Genomic DNA, 19,866 nt, shown 5'->3' on the forward strand with positions numbered 1-19,866 from the left:
GAGATGTATGCATGCTGCTGCTGCTGCTGCTGCTGCTAAGTCGCTTCAGTCGTGTCCGACTCTGTGCAACACCATAGACGGCAGCCCACCAGGCTCCTCCGTCCCTGGGGTTCTCCAGGCAAGAGCACTGGAGTGGGTTGCCATTAATGAGAGGCATATAGCAGTCGCTCAATAAATTTCTGACTTCCTAACTGCCTTTGGGTTCGATCCTTGGGTCGGGAAGATCCCCTAGAGGAGGAAAAGGCAAACCCACTCCAGTATTCTTGCAGGGATAATCCCATGGGCAGAGGAGCCTGGCAGGCTACAGTCCATGGGATCCTAAAGAGTGGGACGCGGCTGAGCACACACGCATGCAAACTACCTTCGGAGAGGAGAGCAGCGTCTGGAAAGGCCGCAGCATATAAACTGCAGCAACAGAAGTTGAGCTACATGGGACCCAGGCCAGAGCTCGATGTGAGGCACGCACCCGTGGGGAAGTCTTGGCCAGATAGAGGGAACTGTGAGAAGCCTACTTGCGCCCTCCCGTAGGCACTGACAAAGTGCAGTGGCGGGCCAGAGCCACATCCCTGCTGTCTGCGCGCCACGCCGATCGCCCAGCAACCCGCTGGCCGGCTCGGCTACGTAGCCCAGCCCAGTCCCGTCCCGCCCCGCCCCATCCGTTCTGCTCCTCTGGCCCCGCCCTGTCCTTCTTGCCCGCCCACTGGCCCGCCCCTCCTTGATATGCTCGCTCCGCCCCTTCCTGCTGCCCCGCCTCGTCTATCTGGTCGTGTCCCGCCCCCTCCTCGTACCCTGCTGGCAATTAGCAGCGCCAGCCGGCGCCATGGGTACCGCTTCGTCGCTCGTGAGTCCCGCGGGTGGGGAGGTGATCGAGGACACGTATGGGGCGGGCGGCGGCGAGGCCTGCGAGATCCCGGTGGAGGTGAAGCCCAAGGCCCGCCTGCTGCGCAGCTCGTTCCGCCGGGCCGCGGGTGTGGCGGCTGCGGGAGCCGGGCCCGGTTCGCTGCCCCGTGGAGCGGGCGGCGGCGGGCTGCTAGGGGCCAGCTTCAAGTCTACTGGCTCGTCGGTGCCCGAGCTGGAATACGCGGCTGCTGAGTACGAGAGGCTGAAGAAGGAGTACGAGATCTTCCGGGTCAGCAAGAACCAAGAGTTGTTATCCATGGGCCGCCGGGAGGCCAAGCTGGACACGGAGAACAAGCGGCTGCGGGCCGAGCTGCAGGTAATGCTGTGCCCGGGCACTCACCGGAGATGACCGCGACACCTGGGAACTGAGGCCCGGGGCCGTCTGCCCACCGCCCCGCAGCCGCATGGCGGCACTGCCAACTGGACCCTGAACGCCTGACTTCGTCCCTTGTCCGTCCTGCCTCATCTCCAAACCAAGAAGTTTTGAAAGTTAAGCAGAAACTGCTCTGCATTTTACTTTGAGAGAACATACTGCCTTGCCGTCTAAACTGATTCTTTAGGAACCACCGGCTCCCCCCACCTCCCCACCTTTTTTTTTTTTTTCTGTCTTTGGGCCATTCATTCAGACACCTTGAAGCTGTTAGCCCGGAGCAGCAAATGCTCGGGGCTTCCCTGGTAGCTCAGCTGGTAAAGAAAATGTGAAAGTGAAAGTCTCTCAGTCGTGTCCGACTCTTAATAGTCCATGGAATTCTCAAGGCCAGAATACTGGAGTGGGTAGCTTTATCCCTTCTCCAGGGGATCTTCCCAATCCAGGGGTTGAACCCAGGTCTCCCGCATTGCGGGCGGATTTTTTACCAGCTGAGCCACAAGGGAAGCCCAAGAATACTCGAGTGGGTAGCCTATCCAAGCCCAAGAATACTCGAGTGGGTAGCCTATCCCTCCTCCAGGGGATCTTCCTGACCCAGGAATCGAACTGGAGTCTCCTACACTGCAGGCGGATTCTTTACCAACTGAGCTATCACAGAAGCCCTGGTAAAGAATCCGCCTGCAATGCAGGAACCCCTGGCTGGATCCCTAGGTCGGGAAGATCCCCTGGAGGAGGGTATGGCAACCCACTCCAGGATTCTGGCCTGGGAATCTCCATGTATAAAGGAGCCTGGCGGGCTACAGTTCATGGGGTTGCAAAGGGTCGGACACGACTCAGCGGCTAAACACAGAGCAGCACCAAATGCTAATCTCCGGGGAAGTGGGTCTGCCAGGACCACACAGAGACACAAAAGACTTTGGCGACATCCTGTTGAGGCAGCTCATCAAACCCTTCGTAGGTGTTTAAGACCCTGCCCCCCCACCAAATGCAATTGCAACAGGACAGAGTGCACAGGGGTGACAAATGTTCCAGTCCCAGGTTATTTCTGTTACCAATCCTGATTTCTTATGTAACCTTTTTTCTTCCTTTTTCATATACCTAGGCATTTAAAACACACACACACACACACACACCCTATATTTATTTTATCCATTCAGTCAGACATTTACTGAAGACCTGCAGTGTATCAGCCTTGGAGCTAGCAAGAGGAGTGAGACATGGAGCCAAGGAGTGCACAGTCTCACAGAAATAATTATCCTTCGGGTTAAATCTTATAAATTGTGATTTGTTCTCTTAAAGGTGGGAAAACTGAGTTGTAGTGAAGATTCAGAACTGGTGCAGTATTTCAAAGAAAAAGTATTAATTTCCATTGAAAGCTTAATGTTGAATATCTTCATTTATAATTCAAGCACATTTGCAGGGTTTTTTCCCCATTATATGTTTGAATAGAATGGCAGTATGCAGTTCTTGAAAACTGGTGAAAAACTAGACTGTTGATATTCTGAGACATGTAATATGTATATGAGAGTGTTGGTTGCTCTGTCAAGCCTGACTACCCCATGGACTATAGCCTGCCAGGCTCCTCTGTCCATGGAATTCTCCAGGCAGGAATACTGGAGTGGGTTGCCATTTCCTTCTCCACGGAATCGTCTGGACCCAGGGATCGAACCCAGGTCTTCCCACACTGCAGGCAGATTTTTTACCTCCTGAGCCAGAAGGGAAGCCCGATGTGCATATAACATAATGTAAAATTTGGGAGGCATGCTATTTTTTAGAAATAACAAGGTAAAATATTTCCAGGCACTTCAAAAAACTTACCAGAAGATACTTCGGGAAAAGGAAAGTGCTTTAGAAGCAAAATACCAAGCAATGGAGAGAGCAGCTACATTTGAACATGACAGAGACAAAGTTAAGAGGCAATTTAAGGTAAATTTCATGCATTTTTATCCCCAAAGTGACAGGGAATAAAGCAATATATTTTAAGATTTCATATAATACTGTGATGAGTAAATAGAAGTAAATGATGTAGGAGTCATGAAAGGTATAAGAGCTAAAGTCTTATAAAAAGTAAATACTTTTTACTTTAGAAGTATTTGAGTTGGACCAGGTAAACTTGAGATAATTTCAAAGAAAAGGTATAAAAGTGAACATTTTAGTCGGGGGTGGGGGAGGGGAAGGAAAGTGTTTGTATTAGGGGAGAGCATGTAGAAATATTTGGGGATGTGTCCTTTGGGAGGGCATTACTGGCAATAAGTGTGCATGCTAAGTCAGTCCAGTCGTGTCCGACTCTGTGACCCTATGGACTGTAGCCCACCAGGCTCCTCACTCCATTGTATTCTCCAGTCAAGAATACTGGAGTGGGTAGCCGTGCCCTCCTCCAGGAGGACAATAAGTGGGAGGGGGGCAAATTTGCTAAACATCAGGTAGCACACATGGCAGCCCCACACCTTAGATATATCCTCCTGGAATTCCATTGGGTTCCAGTTACAAAACTGTGACAGAGAGGTATTCGCCTTACAAAAGAGGGAGATCAAGTACCAAATGAATATTGATTTTATGAATGAAAGAATTTTCCCTTAAAAGTTGATGATATCACTTTTTGCTTATGGAAAAGGATTTCAAAATTAAAATATATCTTTTAAAGATTTTTAGGGAGACCAAGGAAAATGAAATTCAGGATTTATTGAGGGCCAAGCGAGAGTTGGAGAGCAAACTTCAGAGGCTACAGGCTCAGGGGATCCATGTATTTGATCCTGGAGAATCTGATTCAGATGACAACTGTACAGATGTTACTGGTAAGTTTATTTCCTATTTATAATGTTTTGAGATATCAAAATATTAATAGGTATAATGATTGTAGAGCCAGCTTTGAATCCTTGTACTGATAAGTAATTGCTCTTACAAATAGAATTGCTCTTTCTTTCTCGTGTTATAACAGGTCTTTTCTGTAGAAGTCTATGGCGTAGAAGCTGAGGTTCCTTCTATTTTGTTGCTCTGCCAACCTTAACCCATAGCTTTTCTCTCTCTGGTCTAAGATGGCCCCTCCAAGTCCCATCATATCTACAATTTAGCTAGAGGGAGTGGGGGAATACATTACTTTCCTTGAAAGCACAATCTGAAAGATAATACACATTACTCCTACTCAAACCCCATCAGCCTATACCTTCCTCAAACCCCATGCAGGCCTATACCTTCCTCTACCTAGGAAGATGGGAAAGTGTAATTATCAGTAGAAGAGCCATGTATGCACGTAAAGTTTGGGGTTGTGTCATTAAAGAAAGGAGAGAATGGATGTTGGACAACAGTTAGTAGTCTCTGTCACATTTTCCCACATAATGGATGTCTTCTTGCAGCTATCAGAGTATCTACATAATGTTTCATCAAGTGGTTTCCAATACAGTTTTTTGAAATATTTTAAAGTTTTTGTTTTATAATTAAACATATTAAATGTCTTTCTAGAAATAAAGAAAAACTCAGAATCATAGAATCAAAATGTGCACTATGTTAATAGGAAATAATAATGAAGTGTGATTGACACTGAACAATATTGTATTTTAACTGTAGTGGGAAGGTGCGGTCACTCTCCTATTTATAAAAAAACTGTAATTATATTCTTCCAAAGTAATGTATTTTGGAGTAAAATATGGCAATTGATAATCCCCTCTTAATTTGCATTTTAGTACCATTGAAATTTGACCAGCATTCTGAGACTTTTATTACTAACTTTTGAGGAAAAAAAGGTGAAGAGATTCTTAATGGCTTATTATGACTAAGACATTAGTCTTAGCGGTTATTTCAGTGTTGACATATGTTAAAATATAGTGTTTCAAAACTATTATATTCTAATTCTCTTGGCAAGTTAATAAAAACAAGTTAATATTTTCTCCTGGGTCTTTTTTCCTATTTTGATATAAACATGAAGAAGGAATGCTTGAGGGAATATTGCTCATTATTTGTCACCTACAAATAAAAATCAGTTTTGCCAGAGATTGTCACCCAAATACCAGTTTACTTAAGTTTAGTCAAGGACTCCATGTTATAGCAAATATTCCTTATTTTAAAAATGTTTGTTAGTAAGTACTCATTAATTCAGACATTAATTTTGTTCCTCTGGGAGGTTAAAGAGAATGTACTCTTTACATCTTTGGCTCATATCCTAGTGAATTACCAATATCAATTGCTGGTGTGCCAGTAATAGTCTTCCTTTGAAATTCATCCCTTCAAATTTTACACTGATACCTAAATCATATGGTTAGAAAAGTTTTTTAGAAATTTTTGTTGGGGAGCATTTTTAATTCCTCTCTCTGTTATTATAATTTCTTTGGTTATTATATTCCTAATTTCTTTTCATCTTTCTCTCTTTAATCCCCCTTTTAAGATTGAGATAACCAAAACTGTGTTAACTACCACCTTAGAACATGCCAGAAGTTGGTGGCAAAGTACTTTCAGAATTATTCTTTTGATTTTGAAATCAAAGTGTTAATATTTGTTGTATTTATGATCTTATAGTACTTTTCTGGATTAGAAATCCTGTTGAGTATATTTGATAAGGTTTTGAAGTTTCAGTATTATTTGGTTTTCATCAGATGAAATCTGCTTTACAGCTGCTGGAACCCAGTGCGAATATTGGACTGGTGGAGCCTTGGGAAGTGAGCCTTCCATAGGGAGTATGATCCAGCTTCAGCAATCGTTCCGGGGCCCTGAGTTTGCCCACAGTTCTATAGACGTGGAAGGACCGTTTGCTAATGTCAACAGAGGTAAATGGCTAATGGTAATTAGCCATTTGCTAATTAGCTTAGTTAATGGTAATGATTGTTTGTGTACTACAGTCTTGTGCTGGGAGAACTGCCATCAGCAGAGCGTAAGACTTGTTTTCTGGGTGTCTTCCACTGTCAGGCCAGTATGTTCTGGTACTTGTCACTGACCAGAAAGGATGAAGTTACATAATTCACGTCAGGATCAGATGGTGTCCCCCAGCCTGACTGACCAATGAGTTCTACTAACGGAAATTTTGGTCTGGATTCTCAGGCATTTTAGTTGAGTAGTGAGAGTTTACTGTAGATCAGCTGAAACACAGTGGTTTTCAGTCTTTTCTTCTGCATCTTTGATGGTGTTGGAACGTTGTGTGTGCCTGTGTGCTGAGTCACTTCAGTCACACGTGCACCCTATGGACTGCAGCTTGGCAGACTCCTCTGTGCACGGGATTCTGCAGGCAAGAGTACTGCAGTGGGCTGCCATGCCCTGCTCCAGGGGGTCTTCCTGACCCGGGGGTCGAGCCTGCGTCTCTTGTGTCTCCTGCACTGGCAGGCGGGTTCTTCACCACTAGCGCCGCCTGGGAAGCCCAGTTTTACTCATTATCTTTGTATAATTTGGTATTCAAAGCAGCTCTTAAGATCTGTTCAGAATTTCAGTGCCGCAGCTGACCTGAGATATTATAGCTCCATTCTTTTCTTAAAACTATGAAATTATTTATCTATCAGCAAAATGAAAATTATTTTTTAAATAACGCATTTTCAATTAGTCAAATATGTCTTAAAATAGTCATTCTCACTATCTTTAGGTTACTTTTCATTTTATACCACTCTTAAACTTTCTCTTTGACTCGGTCTATTTCAAGAATAATAAGTAAAACCAGTCTGGGAATGTAGGCCTTCCTCAGGTTACAAACTAACTGAACAGCCCATGTGGCCTAGTTCCCTGACATTTGACTGGAGCCATGGCTACCTCAGCAGAGACCACTGGTGACTGTGATTGCTTTAAACCCCAGGATAGAATTTGAGATTAGAGAACTGATTGCCTTTTAATATGTTATTCTAGAAGTTATGTCAGTATTACAAGTGAGATAAGATATCGTTCTACGATGCCAGTTGTGTTTTTTCAGACTTTCAGACATCTTATCATATGGTCTTCTAATAATTCTTTTGGGGAACTTATGAGAAATTTTATTTTCAGATGACTGGGATATTGCTGTGGCTAGTTTATTACAAGTTACCCCCTTGCTTTCACATTCTCTATGGAGTAACACTGTCAGATGTTACCTCATTCATACCGATGAAACCCAGCCTGAAATGGATCTTTTCCTTAAGGTGAGGACATTTATAAATTTTGTATTCACTGATTTAAAATACAAGTTAATATTGTATTCTGGTTATGATACTACTGCATCTGAATAAGGTAGTTTACTACATACAAGATTACATCTTAAAGAGTAGGAGGCATTTTGGGCTTTTCTTAAGAAAATGTCTTAGTATTTTCAGTATATTCAAATTAAGTCCTTGGAACTTTATGCTTTTGAATGCTTCATTATACATTCTCCACAGTGTTTAGCTGTGCCTGCTTTAGTTAATCTCTGCCAGCCCTATTCTTGAATCTGTTTCAGATTATAACAAAATGTAACCCTTGTCATGATTTTCAATTTTTCACAGCAGCCATTGGGGTTAATCTAAGGCAGGGGTCAGCAAACAAAAGCCTGTTGGTCAAATCTGGCCTGAAGTCTGTTACTGCGTAACCTAGAGCTAAGATTGGTTTCTGCGTTTTTAAATGATTGAAAAAGAAATCAGAAGAAGATTTTGATGTGAAAATCATATGAAATTCAAATTTTGTTGTCTACAAATTTTTATTAGAACACAGCCACACACAACATATTGTCTCTGGTTGCTTCACATTAATGGCAGAATAAAATTATAGTGGCACCTAAATGCACCACAAAAACCTCTGCCGAAACAGGCAGCTTCTTAAACTATTATTAATTTGCCATCTGGCTCTTCGCAGAAAAGTTCACCAGTTACCTTTCTAACTGAATTTTCAATAAATGTGTGGCACATGCAATACTTTCAATATTAACATCCTCTGGATTGTTGATTAATAAGTCCATTTAGCTTTCCTTTTTGATATTACTCAATTTTGGTAAACAGACACAGTATTTTGAAAACCAAAGCTTCTACTCACTAACTGAGTATACATTATTCCCAAATACATGTTGAGGGAATTACTAATTTATTGCATAGTAATAATCAACATTACTAAGTAAGTTAATTTGTCATCAGTTCAGTCACTCAGTCGTGTCCGACTCTTTGCGACCCCATGGACTGCGGCACGCCAGGCTTCCCTGTCCATCACCAACTCCCGGAGTTTACTCAAACTCATGTCCATCGAGTCGCTGATGACATCTCATCCTCTGTCGTCCCCTTCTCTCGCCTTCAATCTTTCCCAACATCAGGGTCTTTTCAAATGAGTCAGCTCTTTGATAATTTGTAATAGACCAGCATATTTTTATTTTATATCTGTTTGCTTTAGTGTTCATGGCAGACACTTTTTACTATATAAATTTATGGGTTTATGTTTGTCACCCTGTAACAATAAACAGAAGTTATTTGTAAGAATAATAATAAAAATATATACCACAGCAAAACAACTTAATACTGTACTCCTGTTGTTTTAAGTTTTATTATGAGATAAATCATTTTCTGAACTAGGAAATAGCCGAGCTGCTAAGCTATTACTATTTTCAATTTATAAAGAAGTTTGCCTTTCCTCTTAAAGATTTTTTTTTTAATGTAATTATGATTTTTTTTAGTTTTAAATCAGAGAATATCCAACATAACTTGTGATAAAGCATGTTTTTTTTTATTTTAAGTAGATGAAGCTGACTAGATCTTCAGTTAAATAAGCTGTGCTATCTTTCAATTTGCACATGAAAGATATTTGCTATGTTTCAATTTGTTTTTAGGATTACTCACCTAAACTTAAGAGAATGTGTGAGACAATGGGATACTTTTTCCATGCTGTGTATTTTCCAATAGATATTGAAAATCAATACCTCGCTGTAAGAAAATGGGAAATTGAGAAAAGTTCGTTAGTTATCTTATTCATTCATTTAACCTTACCAAGGTAAGCTGAAAATTCTATAATTTATTATAGGGGTTAAATTTGTAAATAGAATTAAGTTGCCAAATGAACTTGAAACGTAAGTTCCAATTGCATTCTTGTTTTTTTAACTTATTTATTTTTTAATTGAATGATGATTGCTTTACAGAATTTTGCTGTTCTCCATCAAACCTCAACATGAATCAGCCTTAGGTATACATATATCCCCTCCCTTTTGAACCTCCCTCCCATCTCCCTCACATCCCACCCCTCTAGGTTGATACAGAGCCCCTGTTTGAGTTTCCTGAAACATACAGCAAATTCCCATAGGCTATCTATTTTACATATGGTAAAATAAGTTTCCATGTTACTCTCTCCATACATCTCATCCTCTCCTCCCCTCTCCCCTTGTCCATAAGTCTATTCTCTATGTCTCTTTCTCCACTGCTGCCCTGCAAATAAATTCTTTGGTACCATTTTTCTAGATTCTATATATATGCATTAGTATACAATATTTTTCTTTATCTTTCTGACTTACTTCACTCTGTATTGTAGGCTCTAGGTTCATCCACTTCATTAGAACTGACTCAAATGTGTTCCTTTTTATCACTGAGTAATTTCAATTGTGTTATATTTATAAAAAGTAATGGATACTTCTTTATCCATTCATCTGTTGATGAATATCTAGGTTGCTTCCATGTTCTAGCTATTGTAAATAGTGCTGTAGTGAACAATAGGATACATATGTCCTTTTCAGTTTTGGTTTCCTTAGGGTTTATGGGTAGGAGTGGGATTGCTGGGTTATATGGTGGCTTTTTTTTATTCCTAGTCATCTAAGGAATCTCCATACCATCTTCTGTAGTGGTTATATCAATTTACATCCCCACCAACAGTGCAAGAATGTTCCCTTTTCTCCACACCCTCTCCAGCATTTATTATTTGTAGGCTTTCTGATGATGGCCATTTGACCAGTGTGAGGAGATATCTCATTGTAGTTTTGATTTGCTTTTCTCTAATAATGAGTGATGTTGAGCATCTTTTCATGTGTTTGTTAGCCATCTGTATGTCTTCTTTGGAGAAATGTCTCTTTAGATCTTTTTCCCACTTTTTGATTGGGTTGTTTGTTTTTCTGGTATTGAGTTGTATGAGCTACTTGTGTATTTTGTAAATTAATCCCTTGTCAGTTGTTTCCTTTGCTATTATTTTCTCCCATTCTGATGGTTGTCTTTTCACCTTGCTTATAGTTTCCTTTGCTGTGCAAAAGCTTTTAAGTTTAATCAGGTCCCACTTGTTTATTTCTGTTTTTATTTCCATTACTCTAGGAGGTGGGTCATAGAGGATCTTGCTTTGATTTATATCATTGAGTGTTGTGGCTGTGTTTTCCTCTAAGAGATTTATAGTTTCTGATCTTACATTTAGGTCTTTAATCCATTTTGAGTTTATCTTTGTGTATGGTGTTAGGAAGTGTTCTAATTTCAGTCTTTTACATGTAGCTGCCCCATTTTCCCAGCACCATTTATTGAAGAGGCTGTCTTCGCCCCATTGTATATTCTTATCTCCTTTGTCAAAAATAAGGTACCCGTACATGTGTGGGTTCATTTCTGGGCTTTCTGTCTTGTTCTATTGGTCTATATTTCTGTTTTTGTGCCAGTACCATACTGTCTTGATGACTGTAGCTTTGTAGTATAACCTGAAGTCAGGAAGGTTGGCTCCTCTAGCTCCATTCTTCTTTCTCAAGACTGCTTTGGCTATTCGGGATCTTTTATGTTCCCATATGAATTGTGAAATTTTTTGTTCTAGTTCTGTGAATGGTGCCATTGGCAATTTGATAGGGATCACATTGAATCTGTGGATTGCATTTGGTAGTATAGTCAATACTGATTCTTCCTTCCCAGGAACATGGAATATCTCTCTATCTGTTTATGTCATCTTTGATTTCTTTCATCAGTGTCTTATAATTGTTTGTGTACACTTCTTTTGTCTCTAGGTAAGTTTATTCCTAGATATTTTATTTTGTTGCAATGGTGAATAAGATTAATTCCTTAATTTCTCTTTCTGATGTTTCATTGTTAGTATATAGAAACGCAGGTGATTTCTGTGTATTGGTTTTGTATCCTGTGACATTGCTAAATTCACTGATTAGCTCTAGTAATTTTCTGATAGTAACTTTAGGGTTTTTTATGTACAGTATCATGTCATCTGCAAACAGTGAGAGCTTTACTTCTTTTCTGATCTGGATTCTTTTCATTTCTTTTTCTTCTCTGATGGCTGTAGCTAGGACTTCTGAAACGATGTTGAATAATAGTGGTGAAAGTGGACACCCTTGTCTTGTTCCTGATTTTAGGGGGAATGCTTTCAGTTTTTCACCATTGAGAATAATGTTTGCTGTAGGCTTATCATATATGGATTTTATTATGTTGAGGTAGGCTCCTTCTATGCCTATTGTTTGAAGAGTTTTAATCATAAATGGGTGCTGAATTTTGTCAAAGGCTTTTTCTGCATCTATTGAGATTATCATATAGTTTTTATCTTTCAATTGGTTAATATGGTTTATCACATTGATTTGTGTATATTGAAGAATCCTTGCGTCCCTGGAATAAACCCACCTTGATCATGGTGTATGAGCTTTTTAATGTGTTGCTGAATTCTGTTTCCTGAATTTTGTTGAGTATTTTTGCATCTATGTTCATCAGTGATATTGGCCTGTATTTTTCTCTTTTGGGGGGTTGTCTTTGTCTGGTTTTGGTAGCAGGGTGATGTTGGCCTCGTAGAATGAGTTTGGAAGTCTTCCTCTGCTATTTTTTGAAAGGGTTTTAGAAGGAAAGGCATTAGTGCTTCTCTGAATGTTTGATAGAATTCTCCTGTGAAACCATCTGGTCCCGGACTTTTGTTTTTTGGGAGATTTTTTATCACAGTTTCAATTTCAGTGCTTGTAATTGGCTTGTTCATAATTTCTGTTTCTGTTCCAAGAATCTGTCTATTTCTTCCAGGTTATCCATTTTATTGCCATATAGTTGTTCGTAATAATCTCTATAATTCTTTGCATTTCTGCATTGTCTGTTTTAACCTCTCCTTTTTCATTTCTAATTTTGTTGATTTGATTCTTCTCTCTTTTGTTCTTGATGAGTCTGGCTAAAGGTTTGTCAATTATGGTTATCTTCTCAACGAACCAGCTTTTAGTTTTATTAATCTTTACTATTGTTTCTTTCATTCCTTTCTCATTTATTTCTGCTCTGATCTTTATCATTCCTTTCCTTCTGCTATGTTTGTTTTTTTTTTGTTTTGTTTTTTTTGTTGTTGTTGTTCTTTTTCCAGTTGTTTTAGGTGTAGAGTTAGGTTGCCTATTCAATGTTTTTCTTGTTTCTTGAGGCAGGATTGTATTGCTATAAATTTTCCTCTTAGAACTGCTTTTGCTGCATCCCATAGGTTTTGAGTTGTCATGTTTTCATTGTCATTTGAATCTAGAAATTTTTTGATTTCCCTTTTGATTTCTTCAGTAACTGTTGGTTATTTAGAAACATTTAATCTTCATGTGTTTTATGTTTTACTTTTTTTTTTCTTGTATATCTAGTCTCATAGCATTGTGACAGGATGCTTGATATGACTTCAGTTTTCTTAAATTTACTGAGGTTTGATTTGTGACCCAATATGTGGTCTATCGTGGACAATGTTCCATGTGCAGTTGAGAAGAAGGTGTATTCTTCTGCATTTGGATGGACTGTCCTAAAGATATCAATAAGATCCATCTCATCTAATGTATCATTTAAGGCATGTTTCCTTATTAATTTTCTGTTTTGATGATCTGTCCATTCTTGTGAGTGGGGTGTTAAAGTCTCCTACAATAGTAACCGTATTGTATTATAGTTAGTTTCGCCTTTTATGTATTAATGTTTGTCTTACATACTGAGGTGCTCCTATGTTGGGTGCATAGATATTTACAACTGTTATGTCTTCCTCTTGGATTGACCCCTTGATCATTATGTAGTGTCCTTCCTTATCTCTTGTAATATTCTTTATTTTAAATTCTATTTTGTGTGATATGAGGATGTTACTCCAGCTTTCTTTTGTTTTCCTTTTGCATGGAAAATATTTTTCCATCCTCTCAGTTTCAGTCTACATGTGTCTTTAGGTCTGAAATGGGTTTCTTGTAAACAGCATATAAATGGGTCTTGTTTTTGTATCCGTTCAGCCAGTCTGAATGGATTGGAATACTTAATCCATTTACACTAAAGTAATTATTGATATATATATATATTCCTATTGCCATTTTCTTAATTTTTTGTGGTTTTATTTTGCAGATCTTTTTCTTCTCTTGAATTTCTTGACTATATAAGTCCCTTTAACATTTGTTTAAAGCTGGTTTGTTGGTATTAAATTCTCTTAACTTTTGGTTGTCTGAAAAGCTTTGGATTTCTCCATCAGTTTTGAAAGAGATCCAAGAGATCCAAGAGATCCTTGCTGGGTAGAGTAATCTTTGTTGTAGATTTTTCCTTTTTCAGTACTTTTAATATATCCTGCCATTCCCTTCTGGCCTGCAGAGTTTCTGCTGAAAGATCAGCTGTTAAACATATGGGGTTTCCTTGTATGTTACTTGTTGCTTTTCCCTTGCTGATTTTAATATTTTTTCTTTGTGTTTAATCTTTGTTACTTTGATTAGTGTGTATCTTGGCATGTTTCTCCATGGATTTATCCTGTATGGGACTCTTTGCACCTCTTGGACTTGATTGACAAACCCTTTTCCATGTTGGAGAAATTTTCAACTCTAATCTCTTCAAAAGTTTTCTCATACCCTTTCTTTTTCTCGTCTTCTTCTGGAACCCCTATAATTTGAATGTTAATGTGTTTGATATTGTCCCAGAGGTCTCTGAGACTACCCTCAGTTCTTTTTATTCTTTTTACTTTATTCTGCTCTTCAGAAGTTATTTCCACCATTTTATCTTCTAGCGTGCTGATTCCTTCTTCTGCTTCAGATATTCTGCTATTGATTCCTTCTATTTTTAATTTCAGTAATTGTGTTGTTTGTCTCTGTATCTTTATTCTTTAATTCTTCTAGGTCTTTGTTAATTGATTCTTGCATTTTCTCTTCTGTTTTCAAAGTTTTTGATCATCTTTACTATCATTATTCTGAATTGTTTTTCAGCTAGTTTGCCTGGTTCCTCTTCACTTATTTGGACTTCTGTGTTTCTAGTTTGTTCCTTCATTTGTGTATTATTTTTCTTCCTTTTCATTATTTTTATTTAAACTTACTGTTTGAGGTCTCCTTTCCCCAGGCTTCAAGGTTGAATTCTTTCTTCCTTTTGGTTTCCGCCCCACTATAGTTGGTGCAGTGGTTTGTGTAAGCTTTGTATAGGGTGAGATTTGTGGGAAATTTTGTTTGTTTGTTTGTATTTCCTCTGATGGGCAAGGCTGAGTGAGGTGGTAATCCTGTCTGCTGATGACTGGGTTTGTATTTTTGTTTGTTGTTTGGATGAGGTGTCCTTCATAGGGTACTACTGGTGGTTGGGTGATGCTGGGTCTTGTATTCAAGTTGTTTCCTTTGCAGGAGTTCTCACTATTTGATACTCCAGAGGGTTAGTTCTCTGGTAGTCTAGGGTCTTGGAATCAGTGCTCCCACTCCAAAGGCTCAGGGCTTGATCTCTGGTCAGGATCAAAGATTCCACAAGTGGCTTGTTATGGCATTAAGTGAGATTAAAACAAATACCCAAAAACAAGAAACCAAAGATGAACCCCAGATAAATGGCAGTTACAAAATCAGGCAAATAATAATTAAAATAATGGAATATACACATATACATATACACCCATAAGCAAAATCAAAACAGTCCAAGAAAAATAAAGTTCAATAGATTGACCAAGCAAACAAAGAAAACAAAAATTATATCTAACGGTTAAGAACTAAGCTAACTAAAGCACAAACTAGAAAACAAAACTAAAGCAAGGTGCCAAGTGGGGAATAAAGCAATGAAAATAAAACTAACAAATATGTTGAGAGGAAAGGGAAGAAAGAATAGACATGCAAAGTTAAATAGAGGTAGATAAAGGAGACTTATATACACTAAAGCTTAACTTCAATGTGCAAAGAACAGTAGGAAAAGCAAGCAAAGAATAAATGTAGGGAAATAATAATAGGTTTAAAAAAACTAATATTAAAAAAGGAGAAAAGGAAAAAAGGGAAGAGAAAAGGGGGAGAAAAAGAAAAAAGAGGAGAGAAAAAAAGGAAAACTCCACAGAACTGCAAAAGCCCAACATAGAAGCAGAGGTTTATAACAAGGAAAATCGTGATTGGAAAAAAAAAAAATCAAAAGCTTAATTAGATTTCATGATGCCAATAAAATCAACAACTACAACAGGATGGGTTGAGGGGAAAGGACAGAAAAGGAGACAAAGGAAAAAGAAAAAAAATCCAAAAGAAAGTACCAAACAAGTTAAAACATAAGAATAATGAATGTTTTTCTTGAGTCACTGCTGTTAAGATCCTTTCCCTCACTGGGAGTCACAGCCCACCTCACCTCCCTAGGATACCCTCCAACACTGTGCTCGTCTCTGGACCTGCTGTGGGGGCAGCTCAGATTCTAATCTGGTTTTATTCCTGTGTGTTCTTGCCTCCAATGTCCACAGCTATCAGAACTAGTGTGTTTTCTTTTGTGGGAGCTCTCAATGTCCTTTTATACATTCCATAGACACACAGTCTGCCTAGTTGTTCATGTGAATTTAATCTGCAACTTGTACAGCTAGTGGGAAGGTTTTGGGTTTCTTCCTTAGGCACCCTGCCCCTGAGTTTCAATTGTGGTTTTATTTCCATCTCTCTGGGTCGTCCACTGGGGTTTGCTTCTGAGGCTGCCCTGGAGGACTTGGGTCTGTCCCAGAGAGGGCCAGTTGCAGAGGTGGTACAGCTGCTTGGGTTGCAGGGGTTCTGGCAGCACCAGGTATTCAGGGGAGTTGGCAGCTAGGGCAGCAGGAAATATAGTTTTCTAGAAGAGCGGAACCAGTAATGGCCACAATACTCCAGTATTCTTGCCTGGAGAGCCCTGCTGATAGAGAAGCCTGGCAGGCCACAGTGCACAGGGTCGCAAAGAGTTGGATATAACCAAAGCAACCCCATGTGCATAGAGGCAAGACTTTTTTTTTCGCTTGTGGCAGCTCTGCCCACGTGAGGGTTTAGCATGAAGGTGGTGCAGATGCTTGGTTTGCAGGGACTTGGCAGTGCCAAGTGTGCAGGTTCACAAACTGCCTTCGCTGCAGGAGTTATGGCCCTATCAGAGTCTTTTTTCAAGCCTCTGGTAGCTGGCAATCAGAAGGCCTCTTTGGCTAGTCTTTCTCTGTAGCTCTACCCATTCAGACACTTAGAGGGCTCCCTTGCCTAGGGTCCTTCTCTGTAGTTCAGTGCGTCAGGTACATAGAGGCTGGGGTCCTACTCTGTAGATCGGTGAGTCAGGCACTTAAACCGTCACCCTGGGTGGCGTCCTACTCTAGTTCCGGTGCGTCAGGGGCTTGGTGGGTCATTCTCTCTATTGTTCATCTGCCGATGCTGGCTGTGGGAGAGAGAGGCTATGATGATGGCTCTACCCCCTACACGTGACTCAGTAGTATTGCCTTGCTTCCATGGCTGCCTGGCTTTCCTTCACAGGCGTTTCCCACCACAATCTCCTCCCTCACATCCCCTCAGTCCATCTGTCTGCAGTCAACAGCATTCCTCGCCCTAGGCTTGCTCCACAATCCCTAAATTCCAGCTCTCAGCCGCTGCACCTTCTAGGGGACCTGCGTCCTTGTCCAGGATGCATATGGCTGCGGCAAGGACTGTCTGATTCTCATTGCATTTAGGCTGCCACAGGTCAGCTGGTTCACTCTCATAAATGTTTCTCCTCTGACTCAGACAGTTGCCCCAGTGTGTGGACTGGACCCCTGCCTCAGTTCCCCCACCCACTGCGGGCAGTTCCAGTCCTACTAACCTTCCTGTTTTTCCTCCTAGTGCCTCATCCTACTGGGTTTTTGTGTGGTTCTGTATATTCTTTTCTGGTGGTCTGGTACTCCTGTCTGCTCTCAGCTTCTGTTCTGCACACACTTCTGTGTCTGGAGGTGTATTCCTGATGTGTCCGTGGAGAGAGATGTACGCCACATCCACCTACTCCTCTGCCATCTTGTTCTCTCTTTCTAATTGCATTCTTATAATCAAAGACAATCCTTGAAATTCAAAAGATTCTATGACTTTTCATACTTAAATATTAATAAAAAGTTTCACACTGTTAGGCTTGTTTTTGATAGGTTATAAGATTAACATCATTAATGTAAGATCATTTTAATCAGGGGTTAGCAAACCATGGCCCTCAAGTCAAATCCAGTCGGTCACCTGTTTGTTTCAATAAAATTTTATTGGAACACAGATACGTTCCTTTCTGTGTATTGTCTACAGCTGCTTTCGCAGTGTACCACCAGTGTTGATTATTTCAGCAGAGACAGTGTGTCCTGCAAAGCCTAGAATGTTGGCTAGCTGACTCTTCACAGAAAAGGGTGGTAACCCCTGATTTCAGTAATTAGCATTAACCTTCATTATTTTCTTTGTTCAGATACAGATTGAGAGGCAGTTGAACACTTGTATAAGTGTTAAATCATACTTTTAATTTGCTGAGGAGTAACTGCTTAAATCCAGTAAAGTGAGTGGTTTTCTTATAATGTGAATATAATCACACCAATGAATCTAATCTGCAAACAAATTTGTTCTTTTTTTTTTTAACCAGTTAGATATATAGATAGAAGACAGAATAGGATAGATAGAAGGTAAAATAAGGGGTTAAGTTTTCTTTCTATACTTTCTTTCTGATTGGATTTAATCCTTCCAAAGCATTTTTTTCTCTTTTTATTGAGGACCAACTCTGACTTTAACTGTGTATGGAAGTGTTTGGAGCCCTAAGCTTTACTAGAGACTCTGCAGTATAACCCATCCTTGATCCTTAGGACTATAGAGTATAGTCTGGATAGCCAGAGGCCAGGTGGCCGGGGAACCACCTGGTCAAGGAACCTTTTCCCAAAACAAGATTGAGGATTCCGTCAACTTGATTTCCTCCAGTTGGAGTTCTTTACCTCCCCTCCCTGTTTTCCTTTCTTGTTTTGTTTTTATATTTATTAAGAATATATCCTGTTTTATATTTAACATCTGGGTAATATTTTATCTCAGACAGTAGTATATGTCATTTGTTGTTTTTCTCAATTCTTTAATCTTTGCAACCATGTTTTTTTTTTTTTTCCAGTTTTCCTCTTTGTTTTTTCTTCTGTTTTATATTAGGGCTGGTATTTTAGTTTTTTAATGAAAATTCTGAATTGTATAATGGCTTTCCCTTGTATATACACACTTATTTGCCTCCCTAGACAAACTTTGACTTAATGCCTTTTAGAAAGGGAAATTGTTTATAGTTTTCCTTGTGATATAGAAAATGCTAATAGTCTATAAGATTTCTAGAATTTAAATAAGAATAGTACAAACTATAGTTATAGTTATAGTACATTGTAACAGAATTTCTTTTTAACCTTTACCTTGGTCAAGATTTTTACTGGCTGCCTAGCCTTTCTCATTTGCCTCTGGATCTTTCTTGCAGTGTATCTGGGGTATAAGGATTCAGATCATTTATTCTATGAGTAAAGGCTAAAGAACTAGAGAAGAGAAAGTCTTGAAACCTTGAGGCTGATAATATTTGTGTTTTAACTTGAGAATTATATAATTGTAAACAGAATTAAGTTTTCCATTTATTTGCAAAGTCTTATGAGTCTGGTCCATTATTTTGAGCAATGTTTAACAGTATTTTTGAGAAGTTTTTTTTTTTAAGTTATATTTAAATAAAGTTCTGTATGATTTTAAATTTAATTTATTGCACAGTTTATTGTCTGCTATTGTCTACTCTGTCTGCTAGTGAATATACTGTACTTTCATATAAGCTAGAACAAAGCTATAGAAAACATCCATTTTTGGAAAGTTTCACTTGTTCTGCAGCAAGGCCTTTCCTGGCCACTTGTCATTGTAGGAAATCCCCGTCTTGGCACTTAGGTAAATAGACTATCTGTGTGCTGCCACAGTGCAGTATAGCACAAGAAATACTGATTTCCAATCTAGCCTTTTATTGGAAGATTGTGAAGAAGCTTTTCTGAAAAACCCCGAAGGCAAACCACGATTAATTTATCATCGTTTGGAGGATGGGAAAGTCAGTTCTAACTCTGTCCAGCAACTGATTGATCAAGTTTCTAACCTGAACAAGACCAGCAAAGCCAAGGTAAAGTTCATAGGTTGTTTTTAAGAACATTCTTGGGAGAGCAGTGTGCTGGGATGAAAGCCATGAGGTGGGAGTGAGCCTGGCATGTTTGAGGAAAGGAAGGAAGCTTGTGTGGCTGGAGCAGAGTGAGTGAGGGGACGTGAGTAGAAGAGGTCACAGGGGGCCAATCCTGAAAAACCTTGGTTTTTCTTACTTAGAGAGAGGTGGGGAGCCACTGAAGGACTTTAACCAAAGAGGAAGAAATGCCGTTGTGACCAGGCTCTCTTGGGCTGCTGTGTAGAGAATTGACTGTGTTTTGAAGGGAGGGCAGTGGATGGGTCAGAGCTGGAGAGCTCCTGCTGTTATCCAGACGAGAGTTGCTGGTGGCTCAGACCAAAGGATGTGATGAGAAGTGATAGGATTCTGGATAAATTGACAGAGTCAATAGAGTTACTAAGAGATTAGTTGTGGACTATGAGAGAATGAGACACAAAT

General features: G+C 39.7%; 1 protein-coding gene across 2 annotated transcripts in view; it reads left to right on the forward strand.

Moving 5' to 3' along the window:
- The window catches only part of NPHP3 (nephrocystin 3), a 54,243-nt gene continuing 35,137 nt past the window's right edge, over positions 761–19,866 (forward strand). Inside the window, exons 1-7 of one of the 2 annotated variants that reach the window (XM_018051255.1) lie at positions 761–1,216; positions 3,068–3,193; positions 3,912–4,062; positions 5,854–6,024; positions 7,220–7,353; positions 8,997–9,157; positions 19,236–19,392. In XM_018051255.1, the coding sequence (XP_017906744.1) occupies positions 821–1,216; positions 3,068–3,193; positions 3,912–4,062; positions 5,854–6,024; positions 7,220–7,353; positions 8,997–9,157; positions 19,236–19,392 (1,296 nt within the window). In that variant the 5' untranslated portion in view covers positions 761–820. The remainder of the gene's footprint in view (positions 1,217–3,067; positions 3,194–3,911; positions 4,063–5,853; positions 6,025–7,219; positions 7,354–8,996; positions 9,158–19,235; positions 19,393–19,866) is intronic. The other variant, XM_005675605.3, reaches the window with a different exon arrangement.

Source organism: Capra hircus, chromosome 1 (genome assembly GCF_001704415.2).
Source record: "Capra hircus breed San Clemente chromosome 1, ASM170441v1, whole genome shotgun sequence".
Classification (NCBI taxonomy): Eukaryota; Metazoa; Chordata; class Mammalia; order Artiodactyla; family Bovidae; genus Capra; species Capra hircus.